This window comes from Diaphorina citri, unplaced genomic scaffold (genome assembly GCF_000475195.1).
Source record: "Diaphorina citri unplaced genomic scaffold, Diaci psyllid genome assembly version 1.1 scaffold1203, whole genome shotgun sequence".
NCBI classification, from domain to species: domain Eukaryota; kingdom Metazoa; phylum Arthropoda; class Insecta; order Hemiptera; family Psyllidae; genus Diaphorina; species Diaphorina citri.
This window is the reverse complement of record NW_007378632.1, coordinates 48,319-66,934: the sequence shown is the minus strand read 5'-3', so window position 1 is coordinate 66,934 and position 18,616 is coordinate 48,319. Positions and strand designations below refer to the sequence as shown.

The following is an 18,616-nucleotide window of genomic DNA, read 5'->3' as shown; positions in this document are numbered from 1 at the left end:
AATAGAGAGGGAAGAATTAAATTAAGAGGTCAAAAGGGAATTTGGGAAGAGAAAATTGAGAAGTGTAGGAGAGATAGAAAAGGAAGCATAGAATAAGAGCAAGAAAGGGAGAGGAAGAATGTAGGAAAGGTTAAATTAGGAGTTTTTTTTTTTGCTAGAAAAAAAAAAGGGGGGGAAAAAAAAAAAAAAAAAAAAAATGCCCATCTCGAGTAGGGCTGAAAAGTTCTTTTACTGCAGCTGTAGATTCAAATTATACCGAGGACAACATTGAATACCTCGGATAGGATCTGACATGCTTTTCTGGTTAACAGGCGACCGTTTTAAAGGCGTGTCAAAGCACTTGCTTGTCATTCAAAAGGTCCCGGATTCGACGCCTACCATCGACAAAAATATGCAATCGTGTTTCGATCGACAAAATGCTTCGGATGTGGTTTCAGTTTTAATGGGAAAAATTATTAGCAGGATAAATTGAGCGAGCAAAGAGTAATACTTACCTCAGACTATCAGGTTGAAACACTTGCGTGACTCCCTTATGAGGAGGTAAGGGAGGGGGATGACTACCACTATCCTTGTGAAGCTTAGCACCACTTGAGTTACGAGGTAGGATTCTAACTCCTGCATTTGAATTACCTGGAAACAGAACAGATCTCACTTAATTTAAATGCCGATCTATTTTATATTCGTTCTGAGTGCGGTGGAAACAAAAAGAGACACGGTTAATTTAGACGGTCCACGCAGAAGGTGCCGGGTTTGAAGCCTGACATGAACAAAAAATTTACACTTGAATATCAATTTTGCAAAGAGTTCAATGGGTTACTTTCTAGTGGTCTCGTGTTGACCCAGCACCTAAATGGGGAGTATTGTGTCTCTTCTCACCCATCTGATGAGACATACGGGATGATGAGCTTGCTACGACATAGACCACACGAGTCTACTATAAAATAAAAAGAGCGATGAAATACTTAAAAAATATTCTACAAAGCATGTACGGATCTTGATGGAGGATTCAGTATCTTCATCTTTCTTTTCATCTTCTGAAGAAGAAGAAGAAGAAGAAGAAGAAAGAAGAAGAAGAAGAAGAAGAAGAAGAAGAAGAAGAAGAAGAAGAAGAAGAAGAAGAAGAAAATGCCCGTGCGCCCTCGTGTTTTCTACTGGGTTGCATAGTCGGACTGTCAACTTCCCGATTAGCCCAGCCCATTGTGATTTACCTTCTATGCACAGATATTTCCACTGGTTGATTTTGTTCCGCTGTGATTTGTGATTCCGACATTCTTCTATTGGGATCTTAGCTCCGCGCCGAACGGAAATAGCGTATTCAAAATATCTGGAAGCAAGGAAAATAGGGGGAATCTTTCAATAAATAGGGGGAATCTTTCGGGGTTCAGCACTTGACAGAAGAACCCCTTCTTCGGCTCAAACCTGAAATGGAGAAGAATTACAAGTCAGACACGGTTGGTCTAGTGGTAACGCGCTTGCTTGCCATGCAGAAGGTCCCGGGTTCGAATCCCACCATCGACAAAAAATTGTACTCGTTTTTCCCAAAAGAAAACACCTTTACCTTGCCTTCACGTTAAAATACCTCAGTTGTCCTCACAAATTTTCGACCGACCAAGAGAACCAACTTTCGAAGTATTGGGAGAACAGTCCGAAGAACAACTTTAATTTTTCAAATCACGTAATGAGACTCATGAAGAATGATTTCTTCTATCGGCGGAGAAAACTTTCCGTAAAAATGAAAATACACGTACATACAAACATACATCCCGAAATTTTTCAAATAAATGATCCAGACCGTCTCTTTTCCCGCGTTCGCTAAACTAACAGGAAGAGAAAGTGAAAGGGGATAGTGTTTATTACTCACTCAAAGTGCTGTGTAGACACTTTATTACATTAAATAAAATTAATTAAAAACTTATCAAAACCTCTGCTCCAAAACAGGGAAGTCCATCTCACAAAAAACAAAAATTTTGATTTTTGATAAGCGAAACAGCATTGAAAAGAAAACTGAAAAAAAATCTCGAACGAAAATCCAGAGCAAAACAAAACTGATAAGATGTGAAGCTAGCCAAGAAATGTATTTTTTCCGGTTAAAATTTTCCTGCCAAAGATCAGTTCAAACGATGCGTTGGTCGTGGAATTTACCTAGGTACTTACATTTAGGTATTTGACATTTATTTTTAATATTTTAGGGTGACAGTTTAATTTATTTACTCCCATATTTCCAGTGCCCACAATAATTTTGTCAACATTTGGACTTTAGCTCAGATACGATCGAGAGGATAAGTTCTAACACCTTCGCCCAAAAATAAACGCCTCCTCACATACTGTTCCGAGAACGAACTTTATCTACCTGTTCAGGATAAAATCCGCCCCCGGGCGGGAATCGAATCCGCGAGTTAGCGCTTACAAAGTAGAAGGGCTACCCTCCAAGCTTCCTAGACTGGTCATAGAGAATTTACAGAAAGGCCTAGAAGAAAAATAAAGAAAGCACAACAAGCGAGTTTCATTTTGAGGAAACATGAAAACATCACCTAATAGTTAGGGCTGGAAAAGCCAGCAATACGTAAGTACTTAAATACTCCTATCATTTATTTCAATACATCCAATAAGGGTTATAATTATGGGTAATATTATAATTACCAGAGTATAAAATGAACTGTAATAAAATGAAATAATGTTGGTTTTGCTATTAATACCAAATTTAATACAGGAAGTAAGTGATATGTAATGCCAAGTGCTTTGTTCTTCTCAAATCAAATTTATGTATCATTAAATTTAAAATTGACAATCAGCCAATGATTCATCACAATATTTTCTCGTCTCCAAGATCTGTGTAAGTCCCACATCAAAATTCTTTCACAATCTATTCCTTGGTCAGATTGAGCCTCAGAATAAGGTAAATCCTATGGGACTATAAAATTATTTCAGGAATTTCGTTATGTAACAGGGATTAAAGATGAACATAGTCAACTAAATATGGTGATGAATCATTAGCCAAGTGCTTTGTTCTTCTCAAATCAAATTTACGTATCATTAAATTTAAAATTGATAATCAGCCAATGATTCATCACCATATTTTCTCGTCTCCAAGATCTGTGTAAGTCCCACATCAAAATTCTTTCACATCTATTTCTTGGTCAGATTGAGCCTCAGAATAAGGTAAATCCTATGGGACTATAAAATATTTCAGGAATTTCGTTATGTAACAGGGATTAAAGATGAACTTACCTATGAAAAAACTGGAAGTGATGGTCAGTCCTAATCCAATGTAGAATTGGGTTTCCGAAATAACCTGGGCAGAGTAAGGTGGTTCAGCCATTTTCACGTCTTATTTATTGTGTAGACACTTTATTACATTAAATAAAATTAATTAAAAACTTATCAAAACCTCTGAACCAAAACAGGGAAGTCCATCTCACAAAAAACAAAAATTTTGATTTTTGATAAGCGAAACAGCATTGAAAAGAAAACTGAAAAAAAATCTCGAACGAAAATCCAGAGCAAAACAAAACTGATAAGATGTGAAGCTAGCCAAGAAATGTATTTTTTCCGGTTAAAATTTTCCTGCCAAAGATCAGTTCAAACGATGCGTTGGTCGTGGAATTTACCTAGGTACTTACATTTAGGTATTTGACATTTATTTTTAATATTTTAGGGTGACAGTTTAATTTATTTACTCCCATATTTCCAGTGCCCACAATAATTTTGTCAACATTTGGACTTTAGCTCAGATACGATCGAGAGGATAAGTTCTAACACCTTCGCCCAAAAATAAACGCCTCCTCACATACTGTTCCGAGAACGAACTTTATCTACCTGTTCAGGATAAAATCCGCCCCCGGGCGGGAATCGAATCCGCGAGTTAGCGCTTACAAAGTAGAAGGGCTACCCTCCAAGCTTCCTAGACTGGTCATAGAGAATTTACAGAAATGCCTACAAGAAAAATAAAGAAAGCACAACAAGCGAGTTTCATTTTGAGGAAACATGAAAAATATTTTAGGTATATTTTGTATTTTTACTAAAAATATAATAGTTACTATGAAATATGTCGTTTAAATATAAAACACAAAAGAGTTGAAAATCAATGAAACTTTAATAGGTAGAGGCGATTAGATGTTTGTTTACAAGATAAGAATTATACAATTCTTTTGTTTGAAGCGAAGAGGACCTATAGGTGTGAAAATTTGAATAAAATATAAAGTTTAAGAAAGCACAACAAGCGAGTTTCATTTTGAGGAAACATGAAAAATATTTTAGGTATATTTTGTATTTTTACTAAAAATATAATAGTTGCTATGAAATATGTCGTTTAAATATAAAACACAAAACTTAGAGTTAAAAATCAATGAAAGTTTAATAGGTAGAGGCGATTAGATGTTTGTTTACAAGATAAAAAATTATACCTACAATCCTTTTGTTTTGAAGCGAAGAGGACCTATTAGGTGTGAAAATTTGAATAAAATATTCAAAAGATTAAAGTTGAATAAAAGACGATTTTTTAAACCCCTGTTTAATTCTGAATTTCTGACCATTTATAAAGGGAAGTTTATGTTAAGCATGAATGCTCGTCACAAATATCGTTCCCTGACACACTGCGCTAAATTCTATGACTTGGACTTGAACTGGAACCTCCCAGATCCGAAGTCCAACGAGCTAACCACATTATTTGTGTGGTTCATAAATTTTGACGATTTTCAAATCATACAATGAAACGTACCTACCTATTGTAACCAAAAAAGCATGCTACAAATTAAGACATCGAAAAAAATGTTTGAAATATCTAATGAAAATTGACACTTGAAATCTTCGACGGAAACTATAAAAAATTGGTAGGTATTTCACAGAAATTACGCGCGCTAAATTAAATATAGGTATAAATGATACTTAATTTCTTGGTCACTCCACTTAGAAACTCCCTATTGGTTCCCTATACTGATTGAGATTTAACATTTGAATAATAAAGCCGTATTTTCTTGTGGAAGTTTTATTATTTTTTATTTTACCTCGAAATTTTCGGGTTAAGAAAACGCCATGAAATATTTCCAAGATTTTTCAAACAAGCTCTATCTATCGCGCCGGACCGCCTATTAACTTTTTTAAATTAAATTCCGGCCTTTTTTTCGAGACGGCGCCTATACTGATTGAGATTTAACATTTGAATAATAAAGCCGTATTTTCTTGTGGAAGTTTTATTATTTTTTATTTTACCTCGAAATTTTTGGGTTAAGAAAACGCCATGAAATATTTCCAAGATTTTTCAAACAAGCTCTATCTATCGCGCCGGACCGCCTATTATCTTTTTTTAAATTAAATTCTGGCCTTTTTTTCGAGACGGCAGAAAGGGCTTCACAAAAAGGGATATCGTAACTAAGGCCAAAGAAACGTCCACAAGAAGCATACAGCTAGATACATTATGTATCTACAGACGGCGGAAAGGGCTTCACAAAAAGGGATATCGTAACTAAGGCCAAAGAAACGTCCACAAGAAGCATACAGCTAGATACATTATGTACCTACTTGGCCCAGATAATCCACTATGCAAGACTAGGAATAATCTATTTGGCACTCTAGTATTTGGATTACAAACCTTAACGTTATTAGCACCCATTCTAATCCTGACAGTTTCCTACTGTATGTATATGGGGAGGAATCTTGTTCTGTTTCTATGTGTGTTTAGGCCTTTGAAACTCTACCTTAAGTACAATTACTTTTTGTACCTACTTGGCCCAGATAATCCACTATGCAAGACTAGGAATAATCTATTTGGCACTCTAGTATTTGGATTACAAACCTAACGTTATTAGCACCCATTCTAATCCTAACAGTTTCCTACTGTAAGTATATGGGGAGGTATCTTGCTCTGTTTCTATGTGTGTTTAGGCCTTTGAAACTCTACCTTAAGTACAATTACTTTCCCTAAACTATGATGCTAAGCCATTTATATGACACAAGTTTTCTCAATTAGGCGATTAATATTCCGGCTTGGAAAGTAGTAAAAACGTGAAATGGGGGGACAAAATTGAGGTTGTTTTAGATAGAAAGTTAGAAAAATAATAAAAAGTAGAAGAAAAAAAGATTGTTTTCTGTACATCAGTCATACAATTATGAGAAAAGTTTTACATTGATGAGTAAGTAGCTATGTACAAGAAAGTTCAATAAATATGGGTGTTTATAATAATTATATACAGGATAAAATATGTAAATACTATGTAAATGATTAATATATAATTTATGTTAGTTCGACATCACAAATCTCCAAGTCTTGGTTGAGTGATGTGCTGATGTGCTATAACCAATGACTTTGGCACAGAGTTCTTCCCCCAGATTAATTCTGGAAGCTGACCAAATATTGATACCAATAAAATAGTTAGAGGTATCGATGATATGAAGTTAGTATACAATTAGAAATAGATTTCGTAGATAGAGATCTGTATTTGGTATGCTAGCAAATGTAAAGTTTATGGTTCGAAATGTAATTGAAGGTATGGTTAGTTGTGATGTTTTCAGACAGAATGAAAATATTGAAGTAAAATAAATCTAGACAGAGAATTTATTAATCAGTATTAATAAACTGAATGAATTTGAATTTATTAATCAGTAAGTCTATGGATTATTTATGAGTCTCACGACTTATATCAATTTACAAAGTAAGTTTTTATGGTTCGAAATGTAATTGAAGGTATGGTTAGTTGTGATGTTTTCAGACAGAATGAAAATATTGAAGTAAAATAAATCTAGACAGAAATTATAATTTCTTATCGACTTAATAAACTGAATGAATTTGAATTTATTAATCAGTAAGTCTATGGATTATTTATGAGTCTCACGACTTGTGGGTAAAAACTTATATCAATTTACAAAGTAAGTTTATTAATTTTAGTAATTAAAACTTAAACTTAAATACATTAACATCACATCGAATAACTTAGATTCACTATTCTAAATAGGTACACATACATACATTAGATTCAATGTACTTAATATCTATACATAATATTATATCCAAGCTGCCTGCAAATTGGGAAGCTGATTATTAAGAAAGAAAATAAATAATTAGTGTCACATGCCATTTTAAATTCTTGACAAAAACAAGTGGAAGATTGTGGGTTCAATGATGCATAGAATTTTGCCAAAGCATAGAATTTTATCATTTTTTGTTGGTGAAGAACTCCGAAGAACAGATCTCGAAGGATTACGGGGTACAAAAATAGAAAATATCTTGGGCAATAAAAAATAACCTCTCCTTGTTCTAACATTTCCCGGAAGACACTCTTAATAATTTAGAAAGTTCACTTTGCCCCGTCGATTTTCAAGTACCTATCCCCAAATAACTGAATAAGTTACCCATCGCTCTCACTTTCAGACGGCACGCTGTCTACCTTATCCCCAAAATACATAAACAAGTCACCCCTCACCCATTCCTGTCACTCTCAGACGGCACGCTGTTTATCTTATCCCCAAACAAACGAACAACTCACACATCGCTGTCACTCTCTGACGGCACGCTGGGCGGGGGTTGTCCAAAGTTTCTCGTGATAGACTGAGACACGGAGCGTATGTCCGACCGCAGTTTGGATGTCGCTTTCACCCGACCCAAAAATGCTTGACCGCAGGTTGGATGTCAACCCAAAAATGCTTGACAGCAGGTTGGATGTCAACCCTTGAGATTTGACCATAATCAGGTAGTTTTGACCGCAGGTTGGAATCCCCGTTTAAAAATTATTTACAGTGTGGCTCAAAATATTCCTTTTCCTATTCATTCACAAACTTTTTTTTATGTTTGATAGAGGGAACTGTAAGGTCTCAATGGAGTGAACTGTAACTGCTAAGGTCTTACTGTCTCAAAAATGAAGAGAGAAGGAAGACAGAAAAGGAGAAAGCTCCCCAAATAACTGAATAAGTTACCCATCGCTCTCACTTTCAGACGGCACGCTGTCTACCTTATCCCCAAAATACATAAACAAGTCACCGATTCCTGTCACTCTCAGACGGCACGCTGTCTACTTTATCCCCAAACAAACCAACAAATCACACGTCGCTGTCACTCTCTGACGGCACGCTGGGCGGGGGTTGTCCAAAGTTTCTCGTGATCGACTGAGACACGGAACGTATGTTGGCGATAGAGTGTTCATCCTGTCCCACTGGGGGCAGATGTATGGGTGCGTAGCGTAGGGGGTCCTCGTACTCTGAATCGTATAGGACCGAGAGAGAATCTACTGATACTAGGGCGTCGGAATCAAACACACGGGAGGAAGCTCGGGAGGAGAGGGAGGTGTTATCGTCATCGTTCCGATGATCCGGATTACCGTAGCAGAGGTCGTAGTTGACACTGTTCACGTCACTCAGCGCTCCTGGTGGGGAGAAAAGGAAACAATAGGTATGGATTAATGCCACGCTTCGCTAGGGCAGTGTATAGCATCCCACTCCATAGAAAAAGTATGGATTAGGCAATGTGTTGATGGTGGATCCAATCTTTCTGTCGTTTTCACCGATTTCCACAAGAAAACGACATTAAATTTCAACAGTCAATCGCGTGCTGTTGCCTTTTCTGTACCCTACTCAAGCTGGGTGAAGTTCAGGAGGCGGGTATCTTGTCGCCGAATGGAGGGTAAAATGACTTTCACTATTTTCACCGATTTCCACAAGAAAACGACATTAAATTTTAACAGCCAATCGCGTGCTGTTGGCTTTTCTGTACCCTACTCAAGCTGGGTCAAGTTAAGGAGGTGGGTATCTTGTCGTCGAATGGAGGGTAAAATGACTTTCACTGAAAATTAAAAACCTTGGGATTTATACTGTGAAGATAAATCGTTATAATGTAAAATGTCGACGGAAGTTATTCTTTCCCCTCCCTTCCATCTTTCATCTTAATGTACGGATTTTACTTACTCGGTGGTAGGAGGGGTTCGAACTCAGGACCTCGGTGTACGTTGCTACTACGCACAGGTGGAGGGGGTGGCACACTTCTGAGCTGTTTCATTGGTTTGCTCTCGGGTTGATTCTGTTGCAGCTGATGCAACAGAGTGAGAGGTGTTGCAACTCCACCGTACATGAGACCTGCAAGTCACACACGAGGCAATTGTAAAGTAATGAATGTTGTTGTTGTTGTTGTTGTAGAGGTGTAGCTGCATCTGTTTAGGATAAAGTCCGCCCTGGGTGGGAATAGAACCCGCGATCAACAGAGTGAGAGGTGTTGCAACTCCACCGTACATGAGACCTGCAAGTCACACACGAGGCAATGGAGGAGTTGCAAATGGGTAAAAATATTAAGAAATGGTCAATTCCTATGTAAAATATAGTGAAAAATCCAAATCTGAGGTCGAAAAAGTAACTTTAACAGGTCGAAAATTCAATTTTTAATTGCCGTTCTAATGAAAAGGTTCAAAGAGTTGTGACGTCAGATTTCACGTCAAATTGCGCAGAAACGCTTGCGCACAAACAAACGAAGCGGGAGTCATAAATTATGACGTCATTGCTTACGGGAGCGTATGCCGTGACGTCAAACTTCACGATTGACCGGTATTTTTTAAATCAATTTATCTCGGGCTCTAGAAGTCGTATAAGAAAAAGAAAAATTCCGTTGGTCCTCATTTTTCCTGCTCTATGACTTTGAAACATCACCCAAGTAAGCGCAACTGATCTATTGTAAAGTAATGAATGTTGTTGTAGAGGTGTAGCTGCACTGAGGGGGTTGATGGTCTCTAAGTAGCCAAGATTACTTCCGAAAACGAACCTTATCTGTTTAGGATAAAGTCCGCCCTGGGTGGGAATAGAACCCGCGACCTAGTGGTTACAAGGCAGGCGCGCTACCCTCCAAGCTAACTAGATTGACGATTCACCTTTTCTCTTTTCAACTTATTGTTTTATAACAAATTTTCATCAATAAATAGTTTCTTCAATTGATCCCAAGGGCAAGGAAAACCTATTGACAAGTGGAGTGTGCCTGAAGGCATGTGATATTTTCCAATCCACTTGACTTTTGTGACAGAATTTTTCTCATAGATCTCTTCCACCCAACACTTACCTAGCCCAGCACCACCACGCAGACTGGTAAGTTCTTCCACTCTCATTGTCCCCGGCTGCTTTCTATCAGTCAAGAAGTACGTGGTCATATCAATTGCGCAAAAACGCTTGCGCACAAACAAACGAAGCGGGAGTCATAAATTATGACGTCATTGCTTACGGGAGCGTATGCCGTGACGTCAAACTTCACGATTGACCGGTATTTTTTAAATCAATTTATCTCGGGCTAAAAGTCGTAAGAAAAAGAAAAATTCCGTTGGTCCTCATTTTTCCTGCTCTATGACTTTGAAACATCACCCAAGTAAGCGCAACTGATCTATTGTAAAGTAATGAATGTTGTTGTAGAGGTGTAGCTGCACTGAGGGGGTTGATGGTCTCTAAGTAGCCAAGATTACTTCCGAAAACGAACCTTATCTGTTTAGGATAAAGTCCGCCCTGGGTGGGAATAGAACCCGCGACCTAGTGGTTACAAGGCAGGCGCGCTACCCTCCAAGCTAACTAGATTGACCATTCACCTTTTCTCTTTTCAACTTATTGTTTTATAACAAATTTTCATCAATAAATAGTTTCTTCAAATTAAATTGATCCCAAGGGCAAGGAAAACCTATTGACAAGTGGAGTGTGCCTGAAGGCATGTGATATTTTCCAATCCACTTGACTTTTGTGACAGAATTTTTCTCATAGACCTCTTCCACCTAACAGGCATGTGACTTACCTAGCCCAGCACCACCACGCAGACTGGTAAGTTCTTCCACTCTCATTGTCCCCGGCTGCTTTCTATCAGTCAAGAAGTACGTGGTCATATCGCCCTTCCCCTTGACTTTGACTTTACCACGGCACTGAAACTCGTACGGGTAATTCTTGAGCACCTGGTACACTTCCTCGGTTACCTGGAAATTAATAATAGTATCATCATATTATCATATCCTTCGCTTTAATATTCATAGTAGTAAGGTCATATCATCATTCACTTTGACTTTACAACGACACAAACTCACTGAAATTCATAGATAGGAAACACGTCAGAAAGAAGGACTCTCTTTTCAACTTATTGTTTTATAACAAATTTTCATCAATAAATAGTTTCTTCAAATTAAATTGATCCCAAGGGCAAGGAAAACCTACACCCTTGACAAGTGGAGTGTGCCTGAAGGCATGTGATATTTTCCAATCCACTTGACTTTTGTGACAGAATTTTTCTCATAGACCTCTTCCAGCCAACAGACATGTCACTTACCTAGCCCAGCACCACCACGCAGACTGGTAAGTTCTTCCACTCTCATTGTCCCCGGCTGCTTTCTATCAGTCAAGAAGTACGTGGTCATATCGCCCTTCCCCTTGACTTTGACTTTACCACGGCACTGAAACTCGTACGGGTAATTCTTGAGCACCTGGTACACTTCCTCAGTTACCTGGAAATTAATAATAGTATGATCATAATATCATCATTCGCTTTAATATTCATAGTAGTAAGATCAAGAGGGACATGGCAAAAATTGCACTGAAACTCGTACGGGTAATTCTTGAGCACCTGGTACACTTCCTCGGTTACCTGGAAATTAATAATAGTATCATCATATTATCATCCTTCGCTTTAATATTCATAGTAGTGAGGTCATATCATCATTCACTTTGACTTTACGATACAAACTCACTGAAATTCCACAAGACAGAACAGTTTGGCGAGGCAAAATTGGCGAGGCAAAAAGTCTTCTAGGCTTCAAATGGCCCTGGCAGTAAGTAAGTAAGTAGTAAGATCATATCATCATTCACTTTGACTTTACAACGACACAAACTCACTGAAATTTATAGATAGGAAACACATCAGTAAGAAGGATGCTAGAAGCAAAGAAAAGATGTAGTGTGTAGAGTTGACAGTCGAGAATTCATCCGTCCCACTTCAGTGTCAAAATTAAACAGGCCGTGACTAGCCCTCTCAGTAGTTTAATTTCTTAACATATAGTGTGTATAACACGCATAAAAAAAGATAATAATAAAAAAAATCAAACTTGGCGCAGTCGGTAGCATACGACCCGAAATGAATCTGATGCCCAATCTAAAATATTGTTTAAAGTTAAATATAGGAGTGTTTTTATTTTTAAATTGATAAGCTGCGTCCACACGTAGTGAAGGGCCGTTGATCGACGAGGTGAATCTATGTTGCCCAGGCCGTATGAACGGTTTCAGTCGACATCGATCGACGGCCGCCGACTATGTGTGGACACAGCTTAAAACAGCAACCTACTTGTGTATGATTTTTTTCCTACTTACTTGTGTATGATTAGGCAGACCCGTAGAGTCCATGCGACTGGCCACATTGACGGTATTGCCCCAGATGTCATACTGAGGCTTGCGAGCCCCTATCACTCCCGCCACCACTGGCCCAATATTGATACCGACTCGTAGCATGAAGTTATTGTACGAGTTCTCATTGATCACAATCAGTTTGTCTCTCATAGCAAACACAAACTCTACCAGAGTGCTAAGGTAAGCACCAGGCGAGGTTTCGTCTTCATCTAGAATACGATAGTCTGGCATGAGTCCCACAGCGGCCATGTAGGTGGATCCCACAGTTTTGATCTTGTCTATGGCACGGAATCGATCTGGTAAGCACCAGGCGAGGTTTCGTCTTCATCTAGAATACGATAGTCTGGCATGAGTCCCACAGCGGCCATGTAGGTGGATCCCACTGTCTTGATCTTGTCTATGGCACGGAATCGATCCTCCCCTAGGAGCTGAAAAATTATCAAGTTTCGTTAGCCCTACGATATCAAAAAATTGACAAGTGATTTCTTTCGTGACTTAATTAAATTACTATCTAATTCATGTTGTATATTGGCAAGAAAAAAGGCGAACTGGTTCAGCTGCTTGTTCCCTAGGAGCTGAAAAATTATCAAGTTTCGTTAGCCCTACGACATCAAAAAATTGACAAGTGATTTCTTTCGTGACTTAATTAAATTATTATCTAATTCATGTTGTATATTGGCAAGAAAAAAGGTAAGCTGGTTCAGCTGCTTGTAATAAAGTACGGTATAACTTTGCTATTTTACATTGACTCTTGATTGCTTGACATTGGAGGACATCTTGGCACGATTATTTTGTTAATCTAACTATATTTTTCTAAATTTCTAATTCCCCATAAAATTATCATTACATTGACTCTTGATTGCTTGACATTGGAGGACATCTTGGCACGATTATTTTGTTAATCTAACTATATTTTTCTCAATTTCTAATTCCCCATAAAATTATCATCGTTACACGAGACGTAAAACATAACTTTCAAGGTCAGAACTCACCTTACATTGACTCTTGATTGCTTGACATTGGAGGACATCTTGGCACGATTATTTTGTTAATCTAACTATATTTTTCTCAATTTCTAATTCTCAATAAAATTATCACCTATTTTACATTGACTCTTGATTGCTTGACATTGGAGGACATCTTGGCACGATTATTTTGTTAATCTAACTATATTTTTCTCAATTTCCAATTCCCCATAAAATCATCATCGTTACACGAGACGTAAAAAAAAACATAACTTTCAAGGCCAGAACTCACCTCGGGTTAGTGAACTCTAAATAAACTAGTTGTTAAAAATGTTAAAATTAAAAGATCCAACTTACCTCGTCAAAATCAGCGATGATCTCGTTGAGCAATCGCAAGCACTCGACGCCCTGGTTGTTCCCATCCAGCTCCATGTAGAACTCATGATAGTTGGTGATGCTCGCGAATACCACGCCCACCTTGGAGTAGCTCTGGTGGTAGAGATCCTGGGACAAAGTGTTCTGAGATTGAGGGGAAATGAAATGGGTAGGCGCCGTGCCAAGCAAGAAACAAAAGCAGAGAGAAAAAGAACAGGATCGCACAACATTAGCGGATTAGCGTTCTAAGAGGCGGAGGCGGTTGGGAAAAGTGTTCGTAAAGGTGGCAAAAGCTTGCTACATAAAAGTCTTTTTTTTACGGTCAAGTGTGAAAAGTTTTTGTAAATGTGTGAAAAGCTTGTAAAATGTCTTGATTTTTTTAGTTCAAATGTGTCCAAAGCTTGCTTTAAATGATCGAAATCACTTTTAGCTAGTGTACAATCATGTTAATTGTTCCCCATGTCAAGTTAATTTTCAATTAACCATAAAATATGTACAAATTTCAAGATAATGTGAATTACCATATAAAACTTATGTCATATGTAATCAATTAAGTAATAGCATATATTTTTACAATTTGATTACGTTTACATATTTCGTTTTAATAATAGCTACGTATTAGATGAGGTAATTAAAAGTATTTTTCAATAAATTTAATTGATGATGTGACTCACCAATTGTCCGTGACACACAGCAAACAAAACCGAATCAAACATTTGGAAAACTCAAAAACTAAAATTAGAAAGGACAGAGAATGAAGAGAAACTAGGATTTTTGAAAAAGAAATGTTGTAATGAGTAATGATTGTCATGGATGTGCATATGAATTGTGTTGATTTGTACATTTTGTTTAGTTTAGTTTTGTTTTACAGCTACTTGAAAGCAAGTAAAATGAGTCGATAGGTGAGTTATGAAATGGAAAAATATGGAAATAACTTCTTAATAATAAAATGTAGCTAGATATACATTATCATGGATTTACTACAATACTAGTTCAACAATCAAAATAGGTACTAAATGTTTGTTCCAGATGTGCTAGATCACACTGGTTCTAGGTTCTGTGGTCAAAACGAACGATAGGTTGAACACAATTCAGAGTTAGCGATCTTCCGGAGAAAAATCCTGATGGTCATCAAGAAAAAAGGAACCTATCTGTTCGTTTTGACTACAGAAACGCAAAGCACTACGAAATTAAAAACAAACATCAGGCGATCCAAAAGAGAAATCCAACATTTTTAGGATTTTGGTCAATATGGTTAATTTGGAGATAATAAATTAGACTTGAAAACCAATTGTTGGGTTCCTTTCGGATACTTCATCTGATGTGTTGAGTATCTAAATTGAGTCATCAAGAAAAAAGGAACCTATCTGTTCGTTTTGACTACAGAAACGCAAAGCACTACGAAATTAAAAACAAACATCAGGCGATCCAATAGAGAAATCCAACATTTTGAAGATTTTGGTCAATATGGTTAATTTGGAGATAATAAATTAGACTTGACAACCAATTGTTGGGTTCCTTTCGGATACTTCATCTGATGTTTTGAATATCTAAATTGAGCTTCTCTACATTAGCCCCTATCCTTTCTACTACAGGAGTGGAAGGGAAGATCTCTACTTTAGCCCTTATCCTGCCTACTACAGGATTAAGGGGAGGTAATGGTCACGCTAGTATGGAGAGGGTTAATGATTACCTTGGCCAAGTTTAGATTGTTATTGACAACTGTACAGCCACTATTGTTCTGAAATATAGCATGGAGGAGCATGTCAAGGGATGTGGAAGGATAATCATAATCAATTGAGTTAATACGAAAAATACAAAAATTGAGGATAGATGGATTGGAAAGGGTTGGAGTAATCCACTAATAGATTAAGTAAGTTTGGGGATATTTATGTGGTTTCAAATTTGATTATTGGTTTTGTTTATGTACTCGTAGAGATCAAACATTGAAAGGGAATGTCTAAAACAATATTAGATCTCCGCTCATTTGCTGTTTTCCTAGGGAGAAAATTACCCAAAATACATAGAGTACAATAAATTCGTCAACAATCCAATAAAGGTTCTAAAAAATTAACAAAATTATATTACAACAACTGTATTAGTTTAAAGTTCAAGTAATTCTAAATTTGCTCTATTGCCAGCAGGGAGCAAAATCAGCAAATAAAACAATATTAGAAGCAGCTCCAAATATCTACGCAAGGTTCTGAGCGCAGCAATATCCAACAGCTAAGAATAATAAATAGTAAAAATAGATACCTGAAATACCTAGGGAATATAACTACCTAACCAGCCCAAGCCTAAGAATAAGTCTCAATGATTTCTTAGTCTTAATCTCTCAACCTGGCTGAATTGACAATCTCACTGAACATTAATTTTTATAGTCCTCCTCCTACCCATACCTAGGCAGGAATTGAACCCACGTCCTCCTGTTTACTAGGGAAGCATCTTGATCACTACACCACCGAGGCAGGAACAAAGATATGATCCTCAATTACATTCATATTATGTGATATGCCGTACTATAAACTGGTATGGGTAAGAGCATCCCAGGACAGCTATTTCGAACTTTTGATTTTGATTAGCGGAGAGTGTCCTACCGAAGGTAGAGAGTGTCCTACCGAAGGTAGGGAGTGTCCTACCGAGGGCAGGGAGTGTCCTATCGAAGGCAGGGAGTGTCCTACCGACGGGATCCCGATTCGTATAGATAGCGGGTAAGAGCATCCCAGGACAGCTATTTCGAACTTTTGATTTTGATTAGCAGAGAGTGTCCTACTGAAGGCAGGGAGTGTCCTACCGAGGGCAGGGAGTGTCCTACCGAGGGAAAGAGTGTCCTACCGAGGGGATCCCGATTCGTATAGATTTCCCTTAAGCAACAATGTTGTCTTACACCTCAGCCACTTTGAGCTTGGTGTGATCAGAATAACATACATACCATATTACTTCGGAACTGATTATCCAGGAAATGCATGGCCACATGAGACGGAAGCAGATTGAACAGGATCCTCTTGTTGCTGTGCTGGAGAGCATCCATTTCTTTCTTCTCCTCACACGCTTGCACTTGCCATAGGAAATCTAGCCGACCTGTCCACTCTACTTGACGACCGTGTATAATGACAGCCACTAGGAACATGAGCACATACACCACACTTGTGATGTGCAATGGAATCACAGACCTGATGACGAGAGAAACAAGTATAAGAGAAATACAACTAGATAAAAATGTAATCAAAATGCGTTTTCTCTAAAATAATTTAAATAAAATATTACAGCAATTATTGGTACAATCCCCTATGGCCCCACGAGCTTCAGATTTCAGAATCGAAGCCACACTTGATCGAAGAATGAACAACTTTGTTGAAATCCCTTGATCGGAAGACTCAATAACTTTGGGAAGGTCCGTTCTAACTATTAGAAATTATATGGAAAGCGAATATTTCTTCAAAGCAAACCAAAGCAATACGGGTAACGTAAAAAGAGATTTTAAAGGAATTTTAATTGTGTTAAGCATAAATGGTTGTCACAAATGTCGTTCCCTGCTTAATGCACTACGCTAAATTTCATGACTTGACTTGGACTCGAATTACCAACCTCCAGATCCGATTATGGAAAGCGAATATTTCTTCAAAGCAAACCAAAGCAATACGGGTAACGTAAAAAGAGATTTTAAAGGAATTTTAATTGTGTTAAGCGTAAATGGTTGTCACAAATGTCGTTCCCTGCTTAATGCACTACGCTAAATTTTATGACTTGACTTGGACTCGAATTACTAATTGTGTTAAGCATAAATGGTTGTCACAAATGTCGTTCCCTGCTTAATGCACTACGCTAAATTTTATGACTTGACTTGGACTCGAATTATGAATTTTAATTGTGTTAAGCGTAAATGGTTGTCACAAATGTCGTTCCCTGCTTAATGCACTACGCTAAATTTTATGACTTGACTTGGATTCGAATTACCAGCCTCCAGATCCGAAGTCCACCACTGAGGTTGGTAATACGGGTAACGTAAAATCGGATACTTACTGAACTTTGTTATCATAGCACGTAAACAGGGTCCGATGGGACAGTTCTATTAGTAGAATATACACCACCGACATGAAGCTTAGGAGACCAATCTTGATGACTATCTTGAGCCGTAGGAACAGAGCTACGGCCAAATAGCCTAGACAGCACGACAGGATGATGTACTGGGGGAGAGGACAGGCCCGGTGATCGATGTTGGTGGAACTCCAGATGATGGTGTGAGTGGTGTTGGTGGGAACCAGGCACGGAACGTCCTCACGACAAGTGAACTGAAACATCATGAGGACAACTAAAGTGAAAGTCTTTTCTTTTCTTTTCTTTTTTTTTTTGCACGCTACCTAACCCTATAGGCAGTATAGGCCCTGAACTGAAACATGGGGACAACCAGAGAAGTGAAAGTGAAAGGTTTTTTTAAGCTACCTAACCCTGTACTATTTAAAGCTCAAAGATTTTTGAGCATGCCTTGTCTTCTCAGCGTTAGGTCGCGGATACGATTCCTGCCCAGGGAAGACTTTATCCTAAACAGATAAGGTTCGTTCTTGTAACGGCTGGTTTTCTCTCCTTTTCTGTTCGAATTAGGGACGACAAGACCTCTGTTGTTACAGTTCCCCCTTCCCGAGAATAGGACTACTACTCTACTTTCCAAGGCCAAAGCACATCTTTCAGTGGTCTGACCTAAGAAGGTCAGTTTTCTTTTTTTTTTTTTTTTTTTTTTTTTTGCACGCTACCTAACCCTATAGGCTATAGGCAGTATAGGCCCTGAACTGAAACATGGGGACAACCAGAGAAGTGAAAGGCTTTTTTAAGCTACCTAACCCTGTACTATTTAAAGCTCAAAGATTTTTAAGCATGCCTTGTCAGCGTTAGGTCGCGGATACGATTCCCACCCGGGGAAGACTTTATCCTAAACAGATAAGGTTCGT

The 18,616-nt window shown here is 38.0% G+C and overlaps 1 protein-coding gene and 2 long non-coding RNA genes across 3 annotated transcripts in view; all 3 read right to left on the bottom strand.

Moving 5' to 3' along the window:
• LOC103514692 (Ca(2+)/calmodulin-responsive adenylate cyclase-like) overlaps positions 1–18,616 on the bottom strand; it is a gene marked incomplete at its 5' end in the record, with an annotated part of 77,991 nt that overhangs the window by 11,111 nt on the left and 48,264 nt on the right. Inside the window, 11 exons of the mRNA XM_026827591.1 lie at positions 495–630; positions 1,209–1,324; positions 8,033–8,351; positions 8,890–9,057; positions 10,739–10,900; positions 11,261–11,435; positions 12,295–12,579; positions 12,699–12,758; positions 13,653–13,814; positions 16,603–16,843; positions 17,694–17,962. Coding sequence (XP_026683392.1) covers positions 495–630; positions 1,209–1,324; positions 8,033–8,351; positions 8,890–9,057; positions 10,739–10,900; positions 11,261–11,435; positions 12,295–12,579; positions 12,699–12,758; positions 13,653–13,814; positions 16,603–16,843; positions 17,694–17,962 — 2,093 coding nt within the window. The remainder of the gene's footprint in view (positions 1–494; positions 631–1,208; positions 1,325–8,032; positions 8,352–8,889; positions 9,058–10,738; positions 10,901–11,260; positions 11,436–12,294; positions 12,580–12,698; positions 12,759–13,652; positions 13,815–16,602; positions 16,844–17,693; positions 17,963–18,616) is intronic.
• Positions 5,168–6,637, bottom strand: LOC103514690. Its single transcript, XR_003393055.1, has 2 exons — positions 5,718–6,637; positions 5,168–5,419 (listed from the first exon to the last, which is right to left on the bottom strand). It is a non-coding gene; the product is annotated as an uncharacterized LOC103514690 (long non-coding RNA).
• LOC113469728 lies at positions 9,186–10,115 on the bottom strand. Its single transcript, XR_003393060.1, has 2 exons — positions 10,025–10,115; positions 9,186–9,217 (listed from the first exon to the last, which is right to left on the bottom strand). It is a non-coding gene; the product is annotated as an uncharacterized LOC113469728 (long non-coding RNA).